This window comes from Neodiprion lecontei, chromosome 5 (assembly GCF_021901455.1).
Source record: "Neodiprion lecontei isolate iyNeoLeco1 chromosome 5, iyNeoLeco1.1, whole genome shotgun sequence".
NCBI classification, from domain to species: domain Eukaryota; kingdom Metazoa; phylum Arthropoda; class Insecta; order Hymenoptera; family Diprionidae; genus Neodiprion; species Neodiprion lecontei.
In genome coordinates, this window is record NC_060264.1 from 2,855,696 (window position 1) to 2,875,484 (window position 19,789).

The window sequence follows — 19,789 nt, forward strand, 5'->3', positions numbered from 1 at the left end:
AAATTGAAGACTGTGGATTCAATACGGTGGACGAAAATTTAAAAATCTGATCGAACATGGTAAAAAAAACTATGCAGGGGTTTTTGGAGTTGTTAATATTGGATTCGCCAAACTGAATTTTCAAAATCTGATTTCAAATTCTCCATCAGCGACTTCAAAAACTCCTGAACGGGGTTTTTTTTCTCCGGATTCGATCGAGTTTGAAATTTTCGTTCGCCATTTTGAATTCTTAAACTACGATTTTTAGATTCGTAATCAGCGACCGGAAAAACTTACAATTTATGTAAAACAATGTACCCTAATAAATATACAAAAAAATGCATATACTCAACACTATGACTCAAGGGGTTAAACCGAACACGAGGCCAAACTTGGTTGAAACTTGAACTAAAGTTTCTAAGTGAACCAAGTTCGCCACTTCGTTCGAAGGTGGTCTTATTATACTTATAAATATCGAACAGACGCATAACATTATAAGTATATATTTGTATGTATGCTGCAAAAATACGTTAATCAGCGGTTATATTATAGATTCTTGTTGGATACCTTCTTTATCTCGTGGTATGACGGATACCTGTAACTAAGAGCGGGGTAGGTGATTGCCCTGATTGCATGTGCGTGCCGTTTCTTCGTCCACGTCTTGTAGATATATGGAGGCGGTTCTGCAGGGGAATTGCAACCGCGATAGGGCTGCGAACTTACAATTTACCGCATGCCCTGAGCTCTGCACTTCTCTTTCTCGTCCTCGTCTCGTTCCACGGCTTACGATCCCAGACTTCAGCACTTATACACACACACACACACATACACACACACTCCTTGGAGTTCAACTCGGGTACTTTTTTCACCTCGGTGTAGTGGAAAATAGTTGAAATCGCGAATTTATCTCGTCGATTCTTCTTAGAATCGGTCTGAAAATATACCTTGAGATCTCGTTATTTATTTTGTTTATTTATTTTTTTTTTCATTTTTTGTATACACTTTTTTTGCAACACCGATGTATGTGTTCGTTTCTTGTTGTTTTTCTCGAAATTTTTCATCCAGAAGGTTTCATCCGTGATACTGCTCGGATCGAGATACCAATATTACGGGTTTCATATATACCTTGAGTCTAATGATCATTCGTCTCAACTTTGATTCGTAATTGCCAAATTAAAACTTGTATGTGACGTAATGCTTGATGGGTGTAACTCTTCCTTAAATTATTAACGGACAGCCGTATCTAGTCAACAAAAATATACATAACACTTTCGTTATGTCACCGAACTTCGAACGTATGTATAATCGTATATATACATATATATGGAGAATCGGTGTTTTTCTTAAATCCTTTTTCTCCTCTTCCTCATCGGATTTCTTTTCATCGCGGCGTATAATGTTCGACCGTAGAAAAGTCCAACGCGCGTTTAGGATTCTAGATGTACACATCGACGGATTCCTACGTGCATGGTGCACCAGCAGCTTGTTGATCTTGTCCGATTAAAAATGTGCGTATGCGACGTGTGTCCGCACTTTTTACTATTATACCTGTACTCGTGCAGAAAATTTATGTATAGAGATGTGAGAAAAAGTTTGAAGGGATTCAGCCGTTGCGGGAATACGCGAACGAGCATTAAAGGCATGTGTACCATATCTGTTGCCATCCATGGTTTTCTATAAATAGCATCACATATACCGGTATGATGGTTACATGCCAACACGTATATGCAACTTCGAGGCGTACCTTGGTGTATAATTAGCTATACCAATACAGTTTTAAAGAAGTTGAAGAAGCCGAAGAAGAAGAAGAAGAAGAAGGAGAAGAAGAAGAAGAAGAAGAAGAAGAAGAAGATTATTGCACTGTGTATTCGTGTGTACGTGTGTGTTTTTATTGAAGTAGAGATTTGCTCGATGAGTATTGGTGCCTGGATCGACTCCGCGTCCTCCTCCTCCTCCTTCTACTCCTACTCCTTTTTCTTTTACAGCAGCGAACGGTATATATATAACGTATATAGAAATACCCGTTTAGACCTTCGGGTTCCAGCGCGATTCCAGGGGGGGGCCGAGGATGAGAGGAGGAGTAGACGGTGTTCGCCTCTTCTGTGTAATAGGCGCGGATAATTATATTCGAGCAGCTACGCTCGCCTAAGTCTCATCTTCTTCACCTCTTCGAGTCAGCCCTACGACCAGGCTCTACATGAAAAGATATTCGTAAAAGCTGACGTACATTTTTCCGAACTGCAGGAATATTTATTAATTATTTTTTTTTTTGTAAAAATTATTCCCAAGTCCCGAATCGTTCCCACGAAATCTTGACCCGCATGCCTAACGCCGAGCAATCTCGGAGAGCAAGTACTACTCATTTTACAACTTCCTCAAGGTTCTCGAAGGTTGTTGGTCTCGGTTCTTCGCTCACTCGCAGCTCACAGCTAGCTCTCTCTTGTTGGCACGAAAATTAGCAGAGTTGTAAAATTGCCAACGCTGTATAATAGAGCCGTCATCATCGTGTACCCCTTGCCGTATTTAACGTACCCGACCGCCTCGTTACTGCGAAGCTGCGTACTAGAAGCGAAATCGAATAATTTTTGTCCAAAGCGAAACCGAGATGAGCGACACACACAAGGTTCTATTTCGATGTGTAATAAGATTATGAAATAATCACGTTCATCGCGTGCCCAATAGCGAAATCGGCTGGTAGTTTTTCTTTTTTTTTTTGTTGTTTTTTTTTTTTACCGATTTTTTTTTCATTGGCACGAAACTCATCTAACCGTTTTGTAAACATTTAATTTATAGAAAGAAAAAAAATAAATAAAAATAAAAATGTTGACGCAACTGCCATTTTATTTCAGCGATTATATCCAGAGCCATCATGTTTCATCATGCGAAAGAAAAACGATGGGAGGATTTACAGAGTTTATCTGAACGATTTCATCGTCGATGAAAATTTAAGAAATTAGAAAAATTTGACCTGTAAAATTTACTTTTATAACGATGATTATAAATGATTTTCATCAATTTTGGTTCCAGTACCCGGTGCCTCCGGAACCGAAGAACTCGCCAACAAGCACCGCCGAAACACCCACGGTGTCTTTCTCGTGCTTTTCATCCCCGAGCATCTCTCCGTCAACGGGAGCCGTGGACCTGCTTAAAAGACTCCTGGAACCCGATCCCGTCTCGAGACTCCGAAGCATCTTGGGCCTCCAGCGGGTATCGTTCTACAAAAACCGGGATTTCCGAGGCTACACAAGCAGGAGCGTAAGTATTGTCGCCTCAAGCCTTATCGGCTTGCGTAAAGGTTGATTTAAATGTAAGAAAACTTGCAAGCAACGTGACCATTTTGTATTCTGCATCCATCTTCAACGGCCAGCGAATAAAGGAACAAGACAGAGGAGGGGCAGGAGGAGGAGGCAGAGATTTATCGGGATTTACTCGTATGTGTTCTTCAGGTGTCGCCGTTAGAATATCTCCCGGCTACGAAGAAGTCTACAGGATCGACGCCCGCGGATGCCTGCGGCAACGATCACTGCAGTCATACGTTTGCCGAGTTCTCAGATTCCGCGATGCTTCCGGACGGCGTCTAATCTCGTCGAAGAGGGTAAAGAAGAGGGGAAAAAAAACGAAAAACTTTACACAATGCAACTCCGTCCACGTCCCTTGACGAAAAGAAACGTACAATCTTATCCGTTCCGACATATCTTACGATTAGTTAGCAAATGTACGTGTGTACGTGCGTTCACACGTAACTATATCTTTTCGTAATCCTGGATTCTTTTGTTTCACGGTTTGTTATTTGTTCCGTAGCACGAAAACCGCATGCCGTATACGCGTTATCGCGAATTTCTACTTTTGAGATATTGCCGCTGCCGTTCCTTAAGTGACTGTTTGTACAGGTTTTCCTTATTGTTGTTTTGCTTTGCATTATCAAACAACGTTTTCCTCTGACGCGATAGTGGAGGCGCACTTTCGGTGATAAATACGAAGAGCTGACGGGAAACACGGTACCAAAAGTGAGCGGTAATCGTAATTACGAAAAACAATAATAATAAAAGGAAAAACGTTTAAAATAAAATTCTTTTATTTCACCATTATTGAAAATATCTTACATAAATATTGTACTATAATTATATTATCCATCATGACTTGAAAAATTTTCACACGATAATATCGTATATAATTTTGATATCTATAATAACTAGACGTAGATATGAGTATGATATACATACATATATCTAGACATTTATAATAGTGTAATAATAAGTGCAAACGATACTCCGAATCATGTCTCACGGAGTGTTGATCGGAAGATGTGGAAGATCAGCCAGAGTAAGTATTTATGTAATACCATCAAGTGAGTCGATTTTCACGTATAAACAATCAGTTAATTTTGGGCAATCGCCGTTCATCATTCAACGTCTAACTTGTGCTCATCGAAATTTAATTCATGCCGCAGTATCCCAGTGAGAATGAACTCGACGGATAGAAGACGAACTGATTTTGGCGCTTTGGTTAGATATTTCTTTGCATTTTTCAAGTCCTCGGATCGTGATATGATCAAAGATTTATTCGGCCACGTTGTGGGCGGTCTAACCAGCACTTTTCCTCCGCACGCCTGAATTATACCTGTGTGATAAAGAGAAAAAAAATATGTCTAGCAGCAGTCAAACGAACAATTGGTGAAATGGAAAATATCTTCTCATAGATCCGCTATTTTCGTGATTGAAATTAAAAACGCCTGGGACATTCAAAAACAGAAAAATCGAATGATTTTGTAGATTGTCCTTTAACGAGCATTGATTTGTTAATAAAAAAAATGTGCGGTCGCATGGATTAGTTCGTAATTTATACCCTTCATCTCGGCAACCGGAGGCGGAGCGGTGTTCGGGGTGAGAACAATGGTGTAGCCCTCCAGGAGTCCGTGGTTTTTTCCCATTTCAAGACTGCGTCGAAGGTTGAATTTGAACTTTGCCTCCTCGGCGGGATCCTCGAGTAGGAAATCCCTGGTGTCGAGGAAGCAACCTCTCCTCCCACTCTCCCTGAGCCAGTCGATGGGGACGATGGGTACGGCCATCGCCATGGCGCATAGGAATTTGTACGTGCGGCGCACCTTGTCCGTCACCAAAGTCGTGCAGTCGCCCGGTTTTTCCGTAACTGTGCCACCTGCGCTCCCAACAACATTATCAAGATAAATATAAAGTTTTACCATTGTACCGTACAGCTGTAGATATAAATATGTGTAATACACGCTCTATGATTACGAACATCAAATCGGCTGGACACGTTTTTGAGACGCGTTTGCGTCATCGTCGTTTATTATGCTATATGCCGAGTTGTGATTTAGAGGCTCGAGGTCGTTCGGTCGGTCGTAAGCGGTAGCAGGAAGACACGTATGCACAGTCCCCTGCGTCACCTTCGCTCTGCACGTTCGGCCTCGTCCACCAGCATCCGCGTTAGGTCATCATCGAGTCCGGCGAACTTTATATGCACGTAGAAAACTGTTGCTTACCCAAATTGTGAACGATCGCCACGAGTTGGGGGTCGTTCAATCCTGTGAACAGTATCCTGTACTTCGTCCTGCCTGGCGGGCTGTGCGACAACATCGAACTTCTTCCTCTCCGCGGCGACGAAACTCCCGGTACCGGTTTCATCTCTTCGTCCAAAGATTCGGAGGATGAGGCAGAACTCGAAGTCTTCGTTCGCTTCGTTACGGCAGCCGTGCCTCTCCTCCCTCTCTTCGGCTTAATTTCTTCGGTCGAATTTTCCTTCTCCACAGTTTTCCGCGAGGCTAATAGTCTTTTACCACGAGTATGCGCCAAACTCCGACCATTTTCACAGACTTCAGAATCCGCAACCGCGGGTGGCTGCCGCGGTGGCGGTTGTGGTTTTACAAATTTTTCCATCGTGATTTGAACTTTGGCAACTGTTTTATTCACCGACGCGTCTACGGACACGGCGACTTTTTTCTTGCTTTTCGGTTCGACTACTACAGGAATTTCAAAGCTTTTCTCCGCCAGAGGAAATCCCTGCAAACCGCTTTTGCGAGTTCGGGAAGCTCTCATCTGTTCAACGCGACTTTTATTACCTCCGCGATTGGCATTTCCCAGAATCGCTTGTATCTCTTGAGACTCTAAGCTTGACTGCGTTGCGTTCTCATTTTCACTGACCAACGCCGATGTTTCTGTGTGTCGCATGCTGCGGGTCCTTGGAGTCGACGGTTTTTCCACAGCTAACACTGGCTGCTTAGAATTTTTTGAAGAAGACTTCTTCTTTCGCTCCTCTGCCATCTTCGTCCTCGCTTTTTTGGCAGGCGTCGGTGGACTCGACGGCTCGTCCTCTTCCCGGGTATTTTTCCGCAATCGCTTGCTACGCACCATCGGCTCGGGTTCGCTGCCGGTATCGCTTTTCCGTGACCTCACGCCCCGCCGAAGAACGGGCGAAGCCAGAGTAGGCGACTCGGGTTTTACTGAATTTACTTTTATCGTCGCGCTCGACGGCATTTTAGCTTCCGGTGACCTAATAGGTAGCTCATCGCCGAGGCTAATGTTTACCGAACGAACAACGATCGACGAAGACTTTTTGCTCGGCTCAGAAGATCCGTCTTTATTTTTCGTCTTCGACCTCGTCGATGCTCTCGGCGATTGAGCGACCTCAGTTATCGGCGACGACGGTGGCGTACCCGCTGCCGAAAGTAGGGAATTTGAAAAACGCCGTTTCTTTGGCGGCAATCTTTTCTTTACGGCGTTTACCGATTCTTCCTCCACCGAATGTGACACCTTTACATCAATTCCGAGTGGCGTACTCACCGGTTTCGGTTTAGTTCGAGTGCTGCCCCTTAGACTGGTCCCATTTGCTTTAGGGCTTTCCACAATTTGTTCATTTTTTGTGACTTTTATGCTTTTTGGACCTGACTTTGACGTGGGTTTGCTTGGCTTTGAACTTTTCGAATTCTTCGCATCGACCAGTTTGACGTTCTCGGACTGTTCGGAGAGTTCCGATGAATTTAACCGACTTTTCTTGCTACGCCTTGATTTTGAGCTCATGATAAGATCCAACGAAACTGCGTCGGACTCTTCCGACGTAGATCGCGAGTCATTCGCAGACCACCTGAGAATGTCGATTGGCGGCAGGTCCGCGAAGATCTCTGGCGTACTCAGGGTTTTCCGTCGTGAGACCGTTGCTTTGTCGTCCGATTTCATCTCGTCGCTTTTTCGTCCGTTTTTTTCTTCCTCCTCATCGTCATCTTTCCCAGTAATTTCCAATTTATCATCCTCAATATCCGGTTCCTCGATCTGGGTCGATTCCAAAATCCTTTCAAGATGCTGGGTCAGCATTTGTGTCGGTTCTTCCGCACCGCTATCGTTCACGTCGTCGAACATATTGTTCAATTTACTTTCGATGCTGTCGTTTGGTTTTGGTTTTGCATCCTCACGTGACACTTCCGCGGAAGTTTTTTCATCCCCTCTTTTAGATTCCTCTTCACGTCGCGTTATTTCCGCCTCATCGTCAGGCTGACGCTTTTCTCCGACAGTCACCTCGCCCACGTCCTCCTTGCTTTCAGTTTCCAGGTAACTGTGTCGAGGCCGGTTCTCCTTATCAGGGCGTCCGACCAGCTGAGTCGGAGCGTCGAACATGTCGATGATTCCACCGCCGCTATCCTCGAACAAGCCTTCCTCATCAGTTTCGGAATCGTCGTCCCCATCGCGCGTGATCGCTGTGCGATTAGCGGGGCACCTTTTTGTCTGTACATCGTTTATCGAATGCGAATTCGACTTAGCAACGGTCGGGAACCTCTGCGTTTCTAAGTCATTGATCGAGCGCGAGTGTGGCTCGGCGTCATCGGCAGAGAGAGATCGACCTTCGACGATAGAGAACTGTTGGGTCTCTAGGTCGTTTATCGATGTCCGAAGAGGTTCCGCCTTTTTGGTCGCGTTGGGTCGCCCTTCGTCAACCGAAAACTCCTGCGTTTCTATGTCGTGGATGTCACGTTGCGATTTAATGATCGGGCTACCCTTTTCCGCCGGGAACTTCTGGGTTTCGTAATCGTGTATGCCAGTCTTCTGCGTCATCATGTCGAATATATTCTCCTCCTCTTCGTCCTCGTCCTCGTCCGAATTTGATACAGGCACAGCCGTCTGGGTTTCCAATTCCGAGATATTGATTGCTAAATCGTTGACTTTAGGAATGTCGGATTTTTCTGTATCCATTTGCTGTGTCGTATTTCCGCCCTGCTGAGTTCCCGCGACCAGAGATACATCGCTGGCGCGGTTTACGTCAGTCGACTTGTCCTGCACGACATCCTCCTGCAATAGGAAAGAATTGACATTTTGTTTATTTACACGGCAATTTAAACTGTGGATCGAGTGAATCATTTAAGGATCGTACGAAGGACAGATCTGGGGTGCCCGGGATGATCGGAGGCGTTTTCTTTGCTGTCAGTGCCGGGGTTTCGGGGACGACGAATTCCTTCGAGGTATTTTCACCGTCTCTGCTCTGGTCCACCTTAAAGACTGCTCGCACAGAACCAAACCTGAGAACGTCGCCATTCTGCAGCTGGTACAATCTCCCGGGTCGGAGTACTGCCTAACAGAGATATGATATGGAAATGAGACATTAGATTACTTCGGCGTATACAGAGGCTTGTATTTATACAATTGATTGTAGAGTGGTATTGGTAAGATGGAGTAACAGCGTGTTAATTACATCGTTTAATCTCGTCTTGTTCAATGATCCCAGATCCGAGATGAAGGTCGATTTTGGGCCCAATCCCGCCTCGATTTCGGCGTGCTCTTTCGATATTGTCTGTAAAATGGAAATACCAATAAATTTTTATCTCATTATGTAAAAAAACGAAGAAAAAGGGAATATGCGAATGCTTGATTATTGTTCAGCATAAATTTGGAATGCCAATTAAGAGATAATGTTCGATATTGTATGATTACACAATCACTGACGTTGGAAAAATCAATTGACCATTGACTGCTCGGACTTTGACAGAGGCATATGTAGATAATGGAAATGCAACTACACAAGTCATACCTATATCAGTTTTGCTGAGAAGACAATATTGTTTTTATCTTTACGGGGCGATTCATTTGCCACGCTAATGCGCCTGACTTTACCCTACAACATAATGATATGCAGACGCATAAATGATTAATACAAGCAAGCCTGGGGCTAGATAAAGTTATCGATAAATTGAACTAATGCAGATCGGTCCGCACAATTCTCGCAGAGCCTAAACATTTGCGATTCTAGTAGCACCTTGGAAGCGCTGCTGTTGAAGAGGCGGAATTGAAAAGGCGAAACGATGAAGTTCGCGGTCATGTCGGGGACTATTTTGACCCTTCTTTGGGGATGTCATCCAAGTCTAAGCCAGGAAGTCGAGGGGTTATTTCCACGAGTCGTCACACCTCTGGGGTATATCGAAGGATATTACAAGATTTCTAATAACGGTCGGCGATACGAAGCCTACGAAGGAATCCCCTACGCTGAAACACCGATCGGAGAACTGAGGTTCAGGGTGAGGATGCAGTTTCGCTGGATTGTTTGATGTGTTATATTTTGATAGTAGTCTTACGATGAAAATTACAATTTCGCAGATCGCAAAAAGCATCTCACCCTGGGCGGGAGTCTTGATGGCGAAACGATTCGGACCGCCCTGTTTGCAGTACAATCATTTCGGCGTTAATCACACCAAGAGGGTCGACGGCTCCGAAGACTGTCTTTACATGAATATTTACACCACGATTGCGGATGATGATCGGTATAAAAAAACCATCGAGCCAAGCCACTTGCTTCCGGTTGTATTCTTCATTCACGGAGGCGCATTTCAATTCGGAAGCGGATCCGACTACAGATCCAAGTATTTACTCGATAGAGAGGTCACCCTGGTTACCTTTAATTACAGACTAGGGCCATTCGGTAAGAAAATTCCATCAAATTTGTTATCTGCATAACTTAATCCACACACAAGTATAACAAGTATCAGAATTTTCTATTACACTTATGTTTATTATCAGGTTTCCTGAGTACGGAGGACGCGACGGTCCCTGGAAATATGGGGCTCAAGGATCAGGTAATTGCGCTACGCTGGGTTGCCGATAATATTCAACACTTCGGGGGGGATCCGTCGAGGATTACGATTATCGGACAGAGCGCCGGGGGAGCTAGTGTGCATTACCATTACCTCACGAATCTCAGCGCAGGCTTGTTCAAGGGTACGTCACTTCACAATGAAGGTATTCCAGGTCGATCTCTCCGATTTCATTTCTTTTGTAATATGCTGTGTAGACTAAAAACTAAGCGACACTTTTTTTCCCATCTGCCATTAAACACTTTAAGCGGGTGAAACCACTCTCCGAAGCAAGGCATGTCAAGGGGCGATTTGGAATTTTTTTTTTTACTAATTGTGAAAATTACTTTTTTCATTTCTCGTTATGAGAAAACTTCTTCAATTGGATTGGTTAAAAAATATTATGTTCTTGTGGGTGAAACTGCCAAATCGACCCTTGACATGCCTTACTTTGGAGGGTGGTTTCACCCCCTTAAAATGTTTAATGGCAGGTAAAAAGAAATACGTGTCGCTTAGGTTTTAGTCTACTATGACATATTACAAAAGAAATGAAATCGGAGAGACCAACGTGGGATACCTTCCTTGTCACTGTGAAGGTAGATCACGTTATACTGAATATATCTATATCAACGTTTGCAGGCGGAATGTCACTGAGCGGGACTGCATTGGATTGCTGGACGCAGACAGAAGGAGCTTTGCAAAAGACGGAGAAACTGGCAACAATCGTGGGATGCCCGTCAGAAAATGTTCCAGCCATGGTGGAGTGTCTGAGAACCAGACCAGCGCAGCAGATCGCCAAAGCTGTTGGGGATTTTATGGTAAGAAAGAGTTTTGAGATTATTAAAAATATTCCAAACAGGGAAGCGACCGATCGTTGGACTTGGTCAAAAATAAATTTTTCCTTTTCGTAGCCATGGCTTTACAACCCCTTTACTCCATTTGGACCAGTGGTCGAGAAGGGTGGAAGTGAGTTTACGTTCATTGATAGGTCTCCCATTGAAATAATAAATTCTGGACAAGTGCAGGACGTTCCATGGATCACGAGTATTACAAGCGAGGAGGGCCTCTATCCAGCTGCTGGTAAGTGAGCAATAAATTATCAAAACCGTGAGCTTATTTACCTGAGTATGTATGTTTTGCACAGATTTTACAGCCAATGAAAAGCTTCTCAAACAGCTGAACAACAACTGGGAATCAATTGCGCCTCATCTACTCGACTTCAATTATACGGTTTCAAAATCTGAACGGTCAGATGTTGCTAGACTAATAAGGCAACATTATTTGGGAACAAAACCAATTGACAAATCTACTGTCAAGGAAATCGTACAAATGGTTGGCGATCGGTTGTTTGTGTACAATGGTATCGAGGCTGCAAGACTTCAAGCTCGGGTCAACCAAAGTCCTGTACGATTTTATTATTTTTCGTACAGAGGAGCTCACAGTTTAAGTGAATCGATGAGTCGTAGTACTCAAGACTTTGGTAATTAGCTGATTGTGCTATATAGAAATGTTATCGATATATGTTCATTGGACAAATAGATTAATCTTATTCCGTTGCTTGCTTGCGTTTACTAGGCGTCTCTCACGGAGATGATCTTGCATACGTAATGCAATCGTTCTTCGATCCCACGACAATACAAGAAGATCGGGATATGCAAGAGAAGCTTCTTGATCTCTGGGTAACTTATGCCACTGAAGGGTGAGTCTCGTTCCCAGAATTCTGCTCTATTCTACAGGCTAGTCACATTGTCATTCGTCAGACCAACTTTAGTCTCATATTCAATATTTTAATACCTTTAAAAATATTGATAATCTTATACATATGTGCATAATGCACAAACCAATCGTCACGGATAATCTAAATGTTTCAGTGTTCCCAATGTTGGTATCGATTGGCCCAACTTAAGCAAGTCGACAGACGAATTTCCCTATCTGTACATTGCAGGAGCGAAAGAATTCAGTGTGAAGTACACACCGAACTATGGAGAGAAGAAATTTTGGGATAGCCTGAATTTTTGTGAAAACGTAATACCGTCAAAAAATTTTGAGGAACACAAGAAAATCGAGTTGTAAATCTATGCTTGGCAGGGGCTGCATATTTAATATGTAAAATTTTTTGAATGCAATTGCCAATTAATTTGTTTAAACCTATTTGTGAAACAAATAATTTTTCAAACACTAAATATACTTACTGATTAATGTTTACAACGAAAAGTGTTGATTACCAACAAAAAAAATGTACAGTGATAATAAAAATCAGTTTTGTCTCTGATCATCTCAGGGAATAAACAAAAAACACACGTAACCAAGGTTCACTTTGAAATAAGTGCGAAATCCTCGGTAATTATATAATTTCTTCTACTTTTCAAGCAAGTATAATGTTATTTCGAATACAGGGAAAAAGACACAACGAGTCAAGGAGATGAATGATATTGCTCGTCGACGCCTCTTTGCCATTATCCATCAACTTACATCGTGACCAATGACAATGCCGCATGAGTCAATTCTGCCGACTTTGTTGAAGCCTCGACAAACGGGATAGACATCTGAATCGACGACAAGCGTTCCAATCTGAAATTTGCAGTATATGTGAAAAAATTTATTATATTACATGTAACGAGTCTGATGTTTTAGTATCCACGAATTATGCTAACTTTGATATTTTTCTCTGCTCGCAGAGGCGTAGCAGCATCATCTTCATCATCCTCACTTTTATCGTCATCGTCGTTGACGAACACTTGAGTAGCAGGATAATCCATGGCTATTGCAGTAATTAACAAGGCGCAGAATGTGTTAGCCCCAAAAAAAATGACACAAAAGCACGCAAATGACGGTTGATGTCAACAATTCCTAACCTAGTCGACGGCGGAATAACCAGCGTTGATCCAATCTTACTCGTTGCGGATTTGATAAGGAGCTGAAAATATTCCCTCGCTTGTCTGCTAATGATAACGCTAGCCGTGGTAAATTGTAATATAATTAAACTTGACTCCACTTTACGCATGCGAAAAATAGTATCAGCCAAATAAAATATCGCGCAATTTGTGTGTTTACATTTTCGGGCACGCGTGGCGTTACTGTGAAAAATTTGAATGCAGTATTCGCGTGTTCGAAAATGCGATAAAACCTACGGCGCATTTTCATCGCAAAAGATCGCGACGAAATTCTGTCGTTGAATTTGGACGGGTCGATGTAAGAATTTCATATCATGGTAAAGTAGAAAAAGCGGTGGAAATAAGTACGAAACTTTGGGACATCTTGTTTGTAATACATGTGGATTTATCAAGAGCTTGATGAAATGTGGAAATATATACATTAGAATTATAGTACATTGTAAGAATATGTACTTGAAACTTAATTTAGAGGTAATATTGCGATTCGCTGTCTTATAGTTAATGTATGCATTTTTATAAGGGGTGAAATCACCCGTTTTGCCACCCTTTCTGATCTAAGCATAGTCGTCGTAGGTAAAAGACGTATTTTCATACGTTGCAAAATGAATAAGGTTACTGCGTAAACCAATGTTATTGTAAAAACAGTGTTGTTTCGGTTGTTAAACTGATAACACGCATTTCTAATAAAAAGCATTATTCTAATCTTTTATTTTCGCTACATGATAATTCGCTGCATATAAGCTCACGAACCTGTTTATTTCATTGTATAACGCCGAGTTCGTTACAATATCATATATTATTCGCCGTTTTTCCTATGGTAACTACTATTATGTTTGCCTGCACAATATTCGATACTTTTCAATTACAGTCCTAGCCGTGTTACTTGACTTCCATTAATTCAAATCCGTCACCGTTTACGCGATCGAGCGTTACCGATTATCACCGGCTCATAAAACATGACTCGGTGCACTTAAAGATACGAGCAGTTTACGTATTGGCAAATAGTACAAGTTACAAAAATTAGTATATGATAAGCACGTAACTCAGTGCACGTGAACATAGCGTACGTAATATACAATATAAGACTTAACAAGATCACGGGTATAAATGATAGTACGAAAGAAGAAATGCATAACTGGATGTATAATTATAATAATTTTTACATATTTTTATTTACGTCAAATTACTTTACATTAAGCTGTGAACCCGAGAATCTTCTAAGTGTACTCTACGATTTCTCGCAAATAGGCGATGACATTGTCAGACCCTTGGGTGTCTTGCTTACTTACATTCAGTAGAATATTATACGGAGATGACGAGTAAATTATACCCTCTCTGACCACATGGAACCAAGTTATCTTTGATCAGTGTTAGATAATACTAATAACATGTTGTTATACCATTTCTTGCCGAATTAAAAAAAAAACTGGGCACAGGCAGACGCGATCGCGGTTAAACATATCAGTCGATAATTGTGCGTAGAGCGTCACAATGAAGAAGACGACACCCTGCAAGACCACGATGAAGCTCTTTTTGATATCTGCAATTTACCTCATTGTTTTCTTCGACTGTCATTCGAGTCTCACCGTCAAAATCGAGGAACGATACCCAAGGGTTGTTACACCACTTGGATCGATAGAAGGCTATTTCAAAGTATCGAGCAACAATAAGCGTATAGAAGCCTACGAAGGTATACCTTACGCCAAACCACCGATCGGCGAGTTGCGATTTCGGGTAAGTGTCGAGTAGAGTCAACTTCGACGTGTCCAACCCAGGTAGCACACTGTTGGCTGTTAGTTGACTTAATATCGACAGAAGTTTTCAATAAACTATTTCAAGTCAATTGTTAATAGCCAGTATATTACGAGCCTATAGTTGGCTGTACACTGACTTAGATTGTGCGAATCTCCTTTGAAATGCCATGATAAATTCAACACCTGACGTCAACTATTATTAGCTAGTTAGTTGAGTGTGAGCATTCAAGAAAAAAGGCAGTAATTTGCTACTAGACTAATTACGTGGACTAATAGTCGGCTAGTGTCAAGTATGTGGTAACGATTTGTCAGTCTATCTGCCACCAGACATTGACGTTCGTTCGACGTATGAATACGCTCCACGTAAACAATTATCTATATGAAATACGTCAACAACTTTTGACTTGACTTTCAGTAGTAAACACAAGGTGAAAACGGGTTGTCTAGTCGAATTTTCTAATACTTGGCATTTCAGAGGACATTCGTAAACATCAAGTATCACTCACGTTCCATAAATATTGACATAAGCATGTCAACTTTAAGTTCAGATTTTTCATGATTTATGATCAATCAAAAATAGCCGACCTTTGGTCTATTTTTTGCCAAGAATACGTCGATGTTTTTTTAATGGGACGAACCGTCGACTTTTTGCAGTCGAACGACAGTAGTTGCCTCTGGATAAGTGTGCTACCTAGTTATATCATCGGTCCAAATTAGTGATACGAATTTCGCAGGTCGCCAGGCGTCTCTCGCCATGGTCTGGCGTTTTGAAGGCGAAACGGTTCGGGCTGCCATGTTTGCAGTATACTCAGTTCCCTATGGATCCTGCCAACAAGGTCGAAGGCTCCGAGGATTGTCTTTACATGAATATTTACGCGGCGGGTCGGTGCGAACACCACTTCAAGGCAACTATGGATCCAGCCGAGTTACTACCGGTTATTGTCTACATTCACGGAGGCGCGTTTCAATTCGGGTCCCCGATGAGTTTCAAGCCAACTTACTTGCTCAACAAAGACATTATTCTGGTTACGTTTAATTACAGGCTTGGACCACTAGGTGAGTTGATTGTAGCTTACTAAGTATTCTTTATTACGATACTGGCACATCGCTAATTCTTACATCACATGCGTCAGGTTTTCTTAGTACGGAGGATGCGACAGTCCCCGGGAACATGGGTCTCAAGGATCAAGTAATTGCTTTGCATTGGATTGCGGACAACATTGAGTCATTCGGTGGGGATCCGGAAAAGATCACCATTGCAGGACATAGCTCTGGCGGGGCTAGCGTGCATTATCACTACTTAACGAATCTCACCTCAGGATTGTTTAATGGTTAGACAGAGTCAAAGTTTAGGAGTGAAGATGAAGATATGCATAGCCTAGAGCGGTTCATTTTCTAACATTTTTTTTCCGTTTTTTTTTTTAATGAGCGACTAAATTCGTGACATGTACTGAAAAAAAATTGTCACAAATTTTTCGTTTCGTACCTTAAAAAGAAAACAAAGTTAAAAAATGAACCAGCCGAATGTAGATGTCAATGTACTAAACATACGCATACCGACGTTTAAAGCCGGAATTTCGCTGAGTGGCACAGCGTTGAATTGCTGGGCGCAGACAGAAGGATCCCTTATGAAGGCGAAAAAACTGGCATCCATTGTAGGGTGTCCGTCAAGAGATGTCCAAGACATGGTGGAATGTCTGAAAACTCGTCCTGGATATCAGATCGTGCAAGCCGTTGGGGAGTTTATGGTAAGTGGTAACGACACTCTGCTATGATCGTTGAGCAAAAAAAAGAAAATCTGAAACACTGTCGGAGTAATCGACTGTTTGAACTAATACGAAGTTATCGTTTCACCAGCCGTGGCTATTCAACCCTTTCAGTCCCTTTGGACCAGTAGTCGAGAAAGGTGGCAGTGATTTTACGTTTATCGATCGATCTCCCATTGATATAATAAAATCTGGTGAAGTGCAGGACGTTGCATGGATCACGGGTGTTACAAGCGAGGAAGGCCTCTACCCAGCTGCTGGTACATGAGCCATAAATAATTGAAAGGAGTTGTGTATACCATGAGCATACTTTTTTAAATATACATATTTTGCACAGATTTTGTGACCAGCGAGGAGCTTCTTGCAGACTTGAATGAAAACTGGGAATCGATCGCACCTCATCTACTTGATTTCAATTACACCGCACCGAAGGCTCAACACGCCAATATTTCTAAATTGGTAAAGCAATACTACTTGGGAACAAAACCAATCGAGGTATCCACCATCACGGAAATCGTGAAATTACTTACTGATCGTTTGTTTGTTGCCGATAGTATCAGGGCTGCGAGACTTCAAGCTCGGGGCAATCAAACTCCCGTGAGATTTTATTATTTCACATACAGGGGGGTCCACAGTCTGAGCGAATTAATGACCGGCAATACACAGAATTTCGGTAAGTTTTGATTGAATTTGTTCGAAAAGAGGTACCTTAGTAGGAACATTATATAGGTCAGTCCATCAATTATGAACAAATGAACGGAACGTCAAAAATCTGAGATTTGTCTGAAATTTTTGTTTCTTGTCGCGTCTACTAAGATTGAAAAGTTAACTAAGTTTGAACCTTCACCGTTTTACCGTTTGCGAGGAATGCCACATCGAAGTTTATCATTTCCACATAATTGAGGCTTAAACGCGAATTGTTTTCATATCGTTATCGGCATGGACAAATTATGAAAAAATAGATAACTTGAGTGAAATATTGTTTAATTAAAATTTTTTTTTTATGGCGGTAATAATACGAAAACAATTTGGTTTTAAACCTCAATTAGGTCGAAATGATAAACTTCGATGTGGCATTTCTTGCAAACGGTAATTCCGATAAGGTGTTCATAATTTGTTGATAATTCTTGGCCCATATGCATTCCCCTTCTTTTCTCAGGTGTCAGTCACGCGGATGACGTTGCGTACGTGTTCGATGCCGCATCGGAATTGTTTAATTCATCGACAACACCGGAAGACCGGAACATACGAAATCTTTTGATTAATCTCTGGGTGTCGTATGCCACAAAAGGGTGAGTCCCACTCCGGGAATTCTACCACGGAGCGATGATTACTATTAAATGTTCAAAATGTTTACTCCTTTTCCAGCTTTCCAAATATCGGTATTGAATGGCCTGAGGTGAGCAAATCTTCGGACAGATTTTTCCACCTAGAAATCGGAGGGCCGAAAGAAATCAGTATAAAGGATGGTCCTGCCTTTGGAGAGGAGAAGTTTTGGCAGGGTCTTAATTTAAGCGAAAATATAGAAACGAACCATGTCAAGGCCAAGAACTCTGAGTTGTGATACAACGTTTCTCGGTTTCCGCTCGACTGCATGTATAATTTGATCTGGGAATTATATTTAATAGTACTCGCAGAACAACTATGTAGGTCATATCTATTGGCACACCGCATTTGTACACAAGTTTGATACGATATTCTTTTTGCAATAAAAAATTAATATAACAACGTATGATTATAAGATGTTTAAATTAAACGTTACACGTTAAGAGTGATTACGATCTGCATCGGCGTATCATCGTAATATCGGACAATTAGACGTGTTGATGATGTATTTAGTAGATACTCCTTGCTTACGAGCCCAGATTTTTTCGTACGTACGGAACTCGTTGTTTTATCGCTTTGTTGCGAGATAATGATAACTGATTTAATTTGTAACGAATGTCTGTAAAAGGTAAATATCGAACTGGATTAGTAAATGGTGCGAAAAACGAAACCGATGCTTCAACTGGTACAAGTAAAAGCCGAGTCTTGCAAAGCTGGTTAAACACAAGAGCCAAATTCTTTCCTGACATTGAAGGTTATCAGAGGAATGAGCCCATAACAGGTGAAAAGACGGTATACCAAAAAAAAAAAAATTAACAACACCATCTTGAATAAACGAGCTCGGATAAACAACATGATTAATCTGCCATTCGTCACTGGTTATCCAGTTGAAAGAATGAACCTTGTGAAAGGTTTTACGGTGCTGTTTAAGGTAGTTAAACATTTTCAGAATCCAGATAAACAGTTGCTAATTGTTTTCGTATTTTATGATAAATTGCAACTCGCTTTTGGAGATGAAGTATATCGTTAACTTAGGTCATCGATATGAAGCTCTTAGTTGTGTAGTAACAAAATAGTTCTCCCAGTTACTGAACATAATTCTGAACGGTACATGCAAATGTATACAGAAGAAGTATCTATGAGCGGAGTCGCATTAAATTCACGATCTCTGGTCCAAGGTTCTCTTCGGAAGGCGAAGAAAGATGCAGACTTTGTTGGAAGTCCAACAAAAAACACAAGGAATAGGGTCAATTGGACTCGCAACCTTCAGATGGAATCACGCTAACAGTGAAAAATTAAAAATTTTAACGTGAGTCACATGTAATAGGCATAGTAATTGTGCACGCTTAAAATGTTATTTAAGTCTTAATTGATAGCGTTTTCATAGGTATTTACTATCATCCTTCGAAGCAACGGTGTTCTTTCAGCGCCTGGTGAGTGTTCAATGATTCTCAATAATTGGCTACTAGAAAATGTGATCCGGTGAGCGGACACGTTATCGGCGAGCAAGTAATTATATTTCAATTTTTATCTACCTGTTGTAAGAATTCTTGATTCGTTGGAGAATCCAGTTAAAAATATTTTGCTTCACTTTTGATTCCACAGATTGAGTACAAGCGAGCAGGAATTTCGATGTTTCCAAATAGCAGAATTAACATTATGAATGAGTATGAATGAGAGCGCTAAGTATGGTGATCCTGAGATTTCAAATACTAATTTTACACCTGTAATGACGGACTGCGCACGATCTTGTTCTACAATGACGTTAATGTAGCATGTGAATTTAATAATTGTAGCGTTTCTTGAAATCGGTACCAAATTTTTGTCTCAAAATCGCTTTATACAAGATTTTCCAGACGAGTTAGAAATCAAGGAAAGCGAAGAAGAGAAAAACGTCACGGGATTAATGACTGAGAAAGTATGAGAAAAACAGAGTTAGTTTTCATTTTGTCAGTTGTATCTTTTCGAAATCGTCGGATTGACGACCAAAAAAATCCATGA

At 41.6% G+C, this 19,789-nt stretch overlaps 4 protein-coding genes across 7 annotated transcripts in view; 3 read left to right on the forward strand and 1 right to left on the reverse strand.

Annotated features, from left to right (window-relative positions):
• Positions 1 to 4,607, forward strand: part of LOC107219288 (serine/threonine-protein kinase S6KL) — a 29,918-nt gene extending 25,311 nt beyond the window's left edge. Inside the window, exons 8-9 of one of the 2 annotated variants that reach the window (XM_046741374.1) lie at positions 3,007 to 3,234; positions 3,347 to 4,607. In XM_046741374.1, the coding sequence (XP_046597330.1) occupies positions 3,007 to 3,234; positions 3,347 to 3,637 (519 nt within the window). In that variant the 3' untranslated portion in view covers positions 3,638 to 4,607. The remainder of the gene's footprint in view (positions 1 to 3,006; positions 3,235 to 3,346) is intronic. The other variant, XM_015657473.2, reaches the window with a different exon arrangement.
• On the reverse strand, positions 4,037 to 13,114 carry LOC107219294 (mediator of DNA damage checkpoint protein 1). 2 transcript variants are annotated; one of them, XM_015657483.2, is made up of 8 exons: positions 12,904 to 13,114; positions 12,703 to 12,809; positions 12,521 to 12,619; positions 8,677 to 8,775; positions 8,359 to 8,556; positions 5,483 to 8,276; positions 4,825 to 5,136; positions 4,037 to 4,599 (listed from the first exon to the last, which is right to left on the reverse strand). In XM_015657483.2, the coding sequence occupies exons 2-8, from the start codon at positions 12,805 to 12,807 to the stop codon at positions 4,382 to 4,384; spliced, it is 3,825 nt and encodes a 1,274-aa protein (XP_015512969.2). In that variant the 5' UTR covers positions 12,808 to 12,809; positions 12,904 to 13,114; the 3' UTR covers positions 4,037 to 4,381. The 2 variants fall into 2 exon arrangements, with proteins under 2 accessions (XP_015512969.2, XP_015512968.2); XM_015657482.2 differs by having other exon boundaries at positions 12,703 to 13,114.
• On the forward strand, positions 9,207 to 12,353 carry LOC107219295 (venom carboxylesterase-6). Its single transcript, XM_015657484.2, has 8 exons — positions 9,207 to 9,496; positions 9,576 to 9,897; positions 9,996 to 10,193; positions 10,688 to 10,866; positions 10,960 to 11,128; positions 11,193 to 11,528; positions 11,624 to 11,747; positions 11,920 to 12,353. The coding sequence occupies exons 1-8, from the start codon at positions 9,284 to 9,286 to the stop codon at positions 12,119 to 12,121; spliced, it is 1,743 nt and encodes a 580-aa protein (XP_015512970.2). The 5' UTR covers positions 9,207 to 9,283; the 3' UTR covers positions 12,122 to 12,353.
• Positions 13,115 to 14,172: 1,058 nt separating the features above from the next.
• LOC107219282 (venom carboxylesterase-6) lies at positions 14,173 to 18,338 on the forward strand. Of its 2 annotated transcripts, XR_006904519.1 has the most exons (9): positions 14,173 to 14,676; positions 15,431 to 15,752; positions 15,830 to 16,027; positions 16,266 to 16,444; positions 16,554 to 16,722; positions 16,800 to 16,921; positions 17,017 to 17,135; positions 17,622 to 17,754; positions 17,831 to 17,968. XR_006904519.1 is itself a non-coding variant. In XM_015657467.2 (8 exons), the coding sequence occupies exons 1-8, from the start codon at positions 14,434 to 14,436 to the stop codon at positions 18,024 to 18,026; spliced, it is 1,776 nt and encodes a 591-aa protein (XP_015512953.1). In that variant the 5' UTR covers positions 14,175 to 14,433; the 3' UTR covers positions 18,027 to 18,338. The 2 variants fall into 2 exon arrangements, 1 of the variants encoding a protein (XP_015512953.1); XM_015657467.2 differs by having other exon boundaries at positions 14,175 to 14,676; positions 16,800 to 17,135; positions 17,831 to 18,338.
• Positions 18,339 to 19,789: the final 1,451 nt, after the last annotated feature.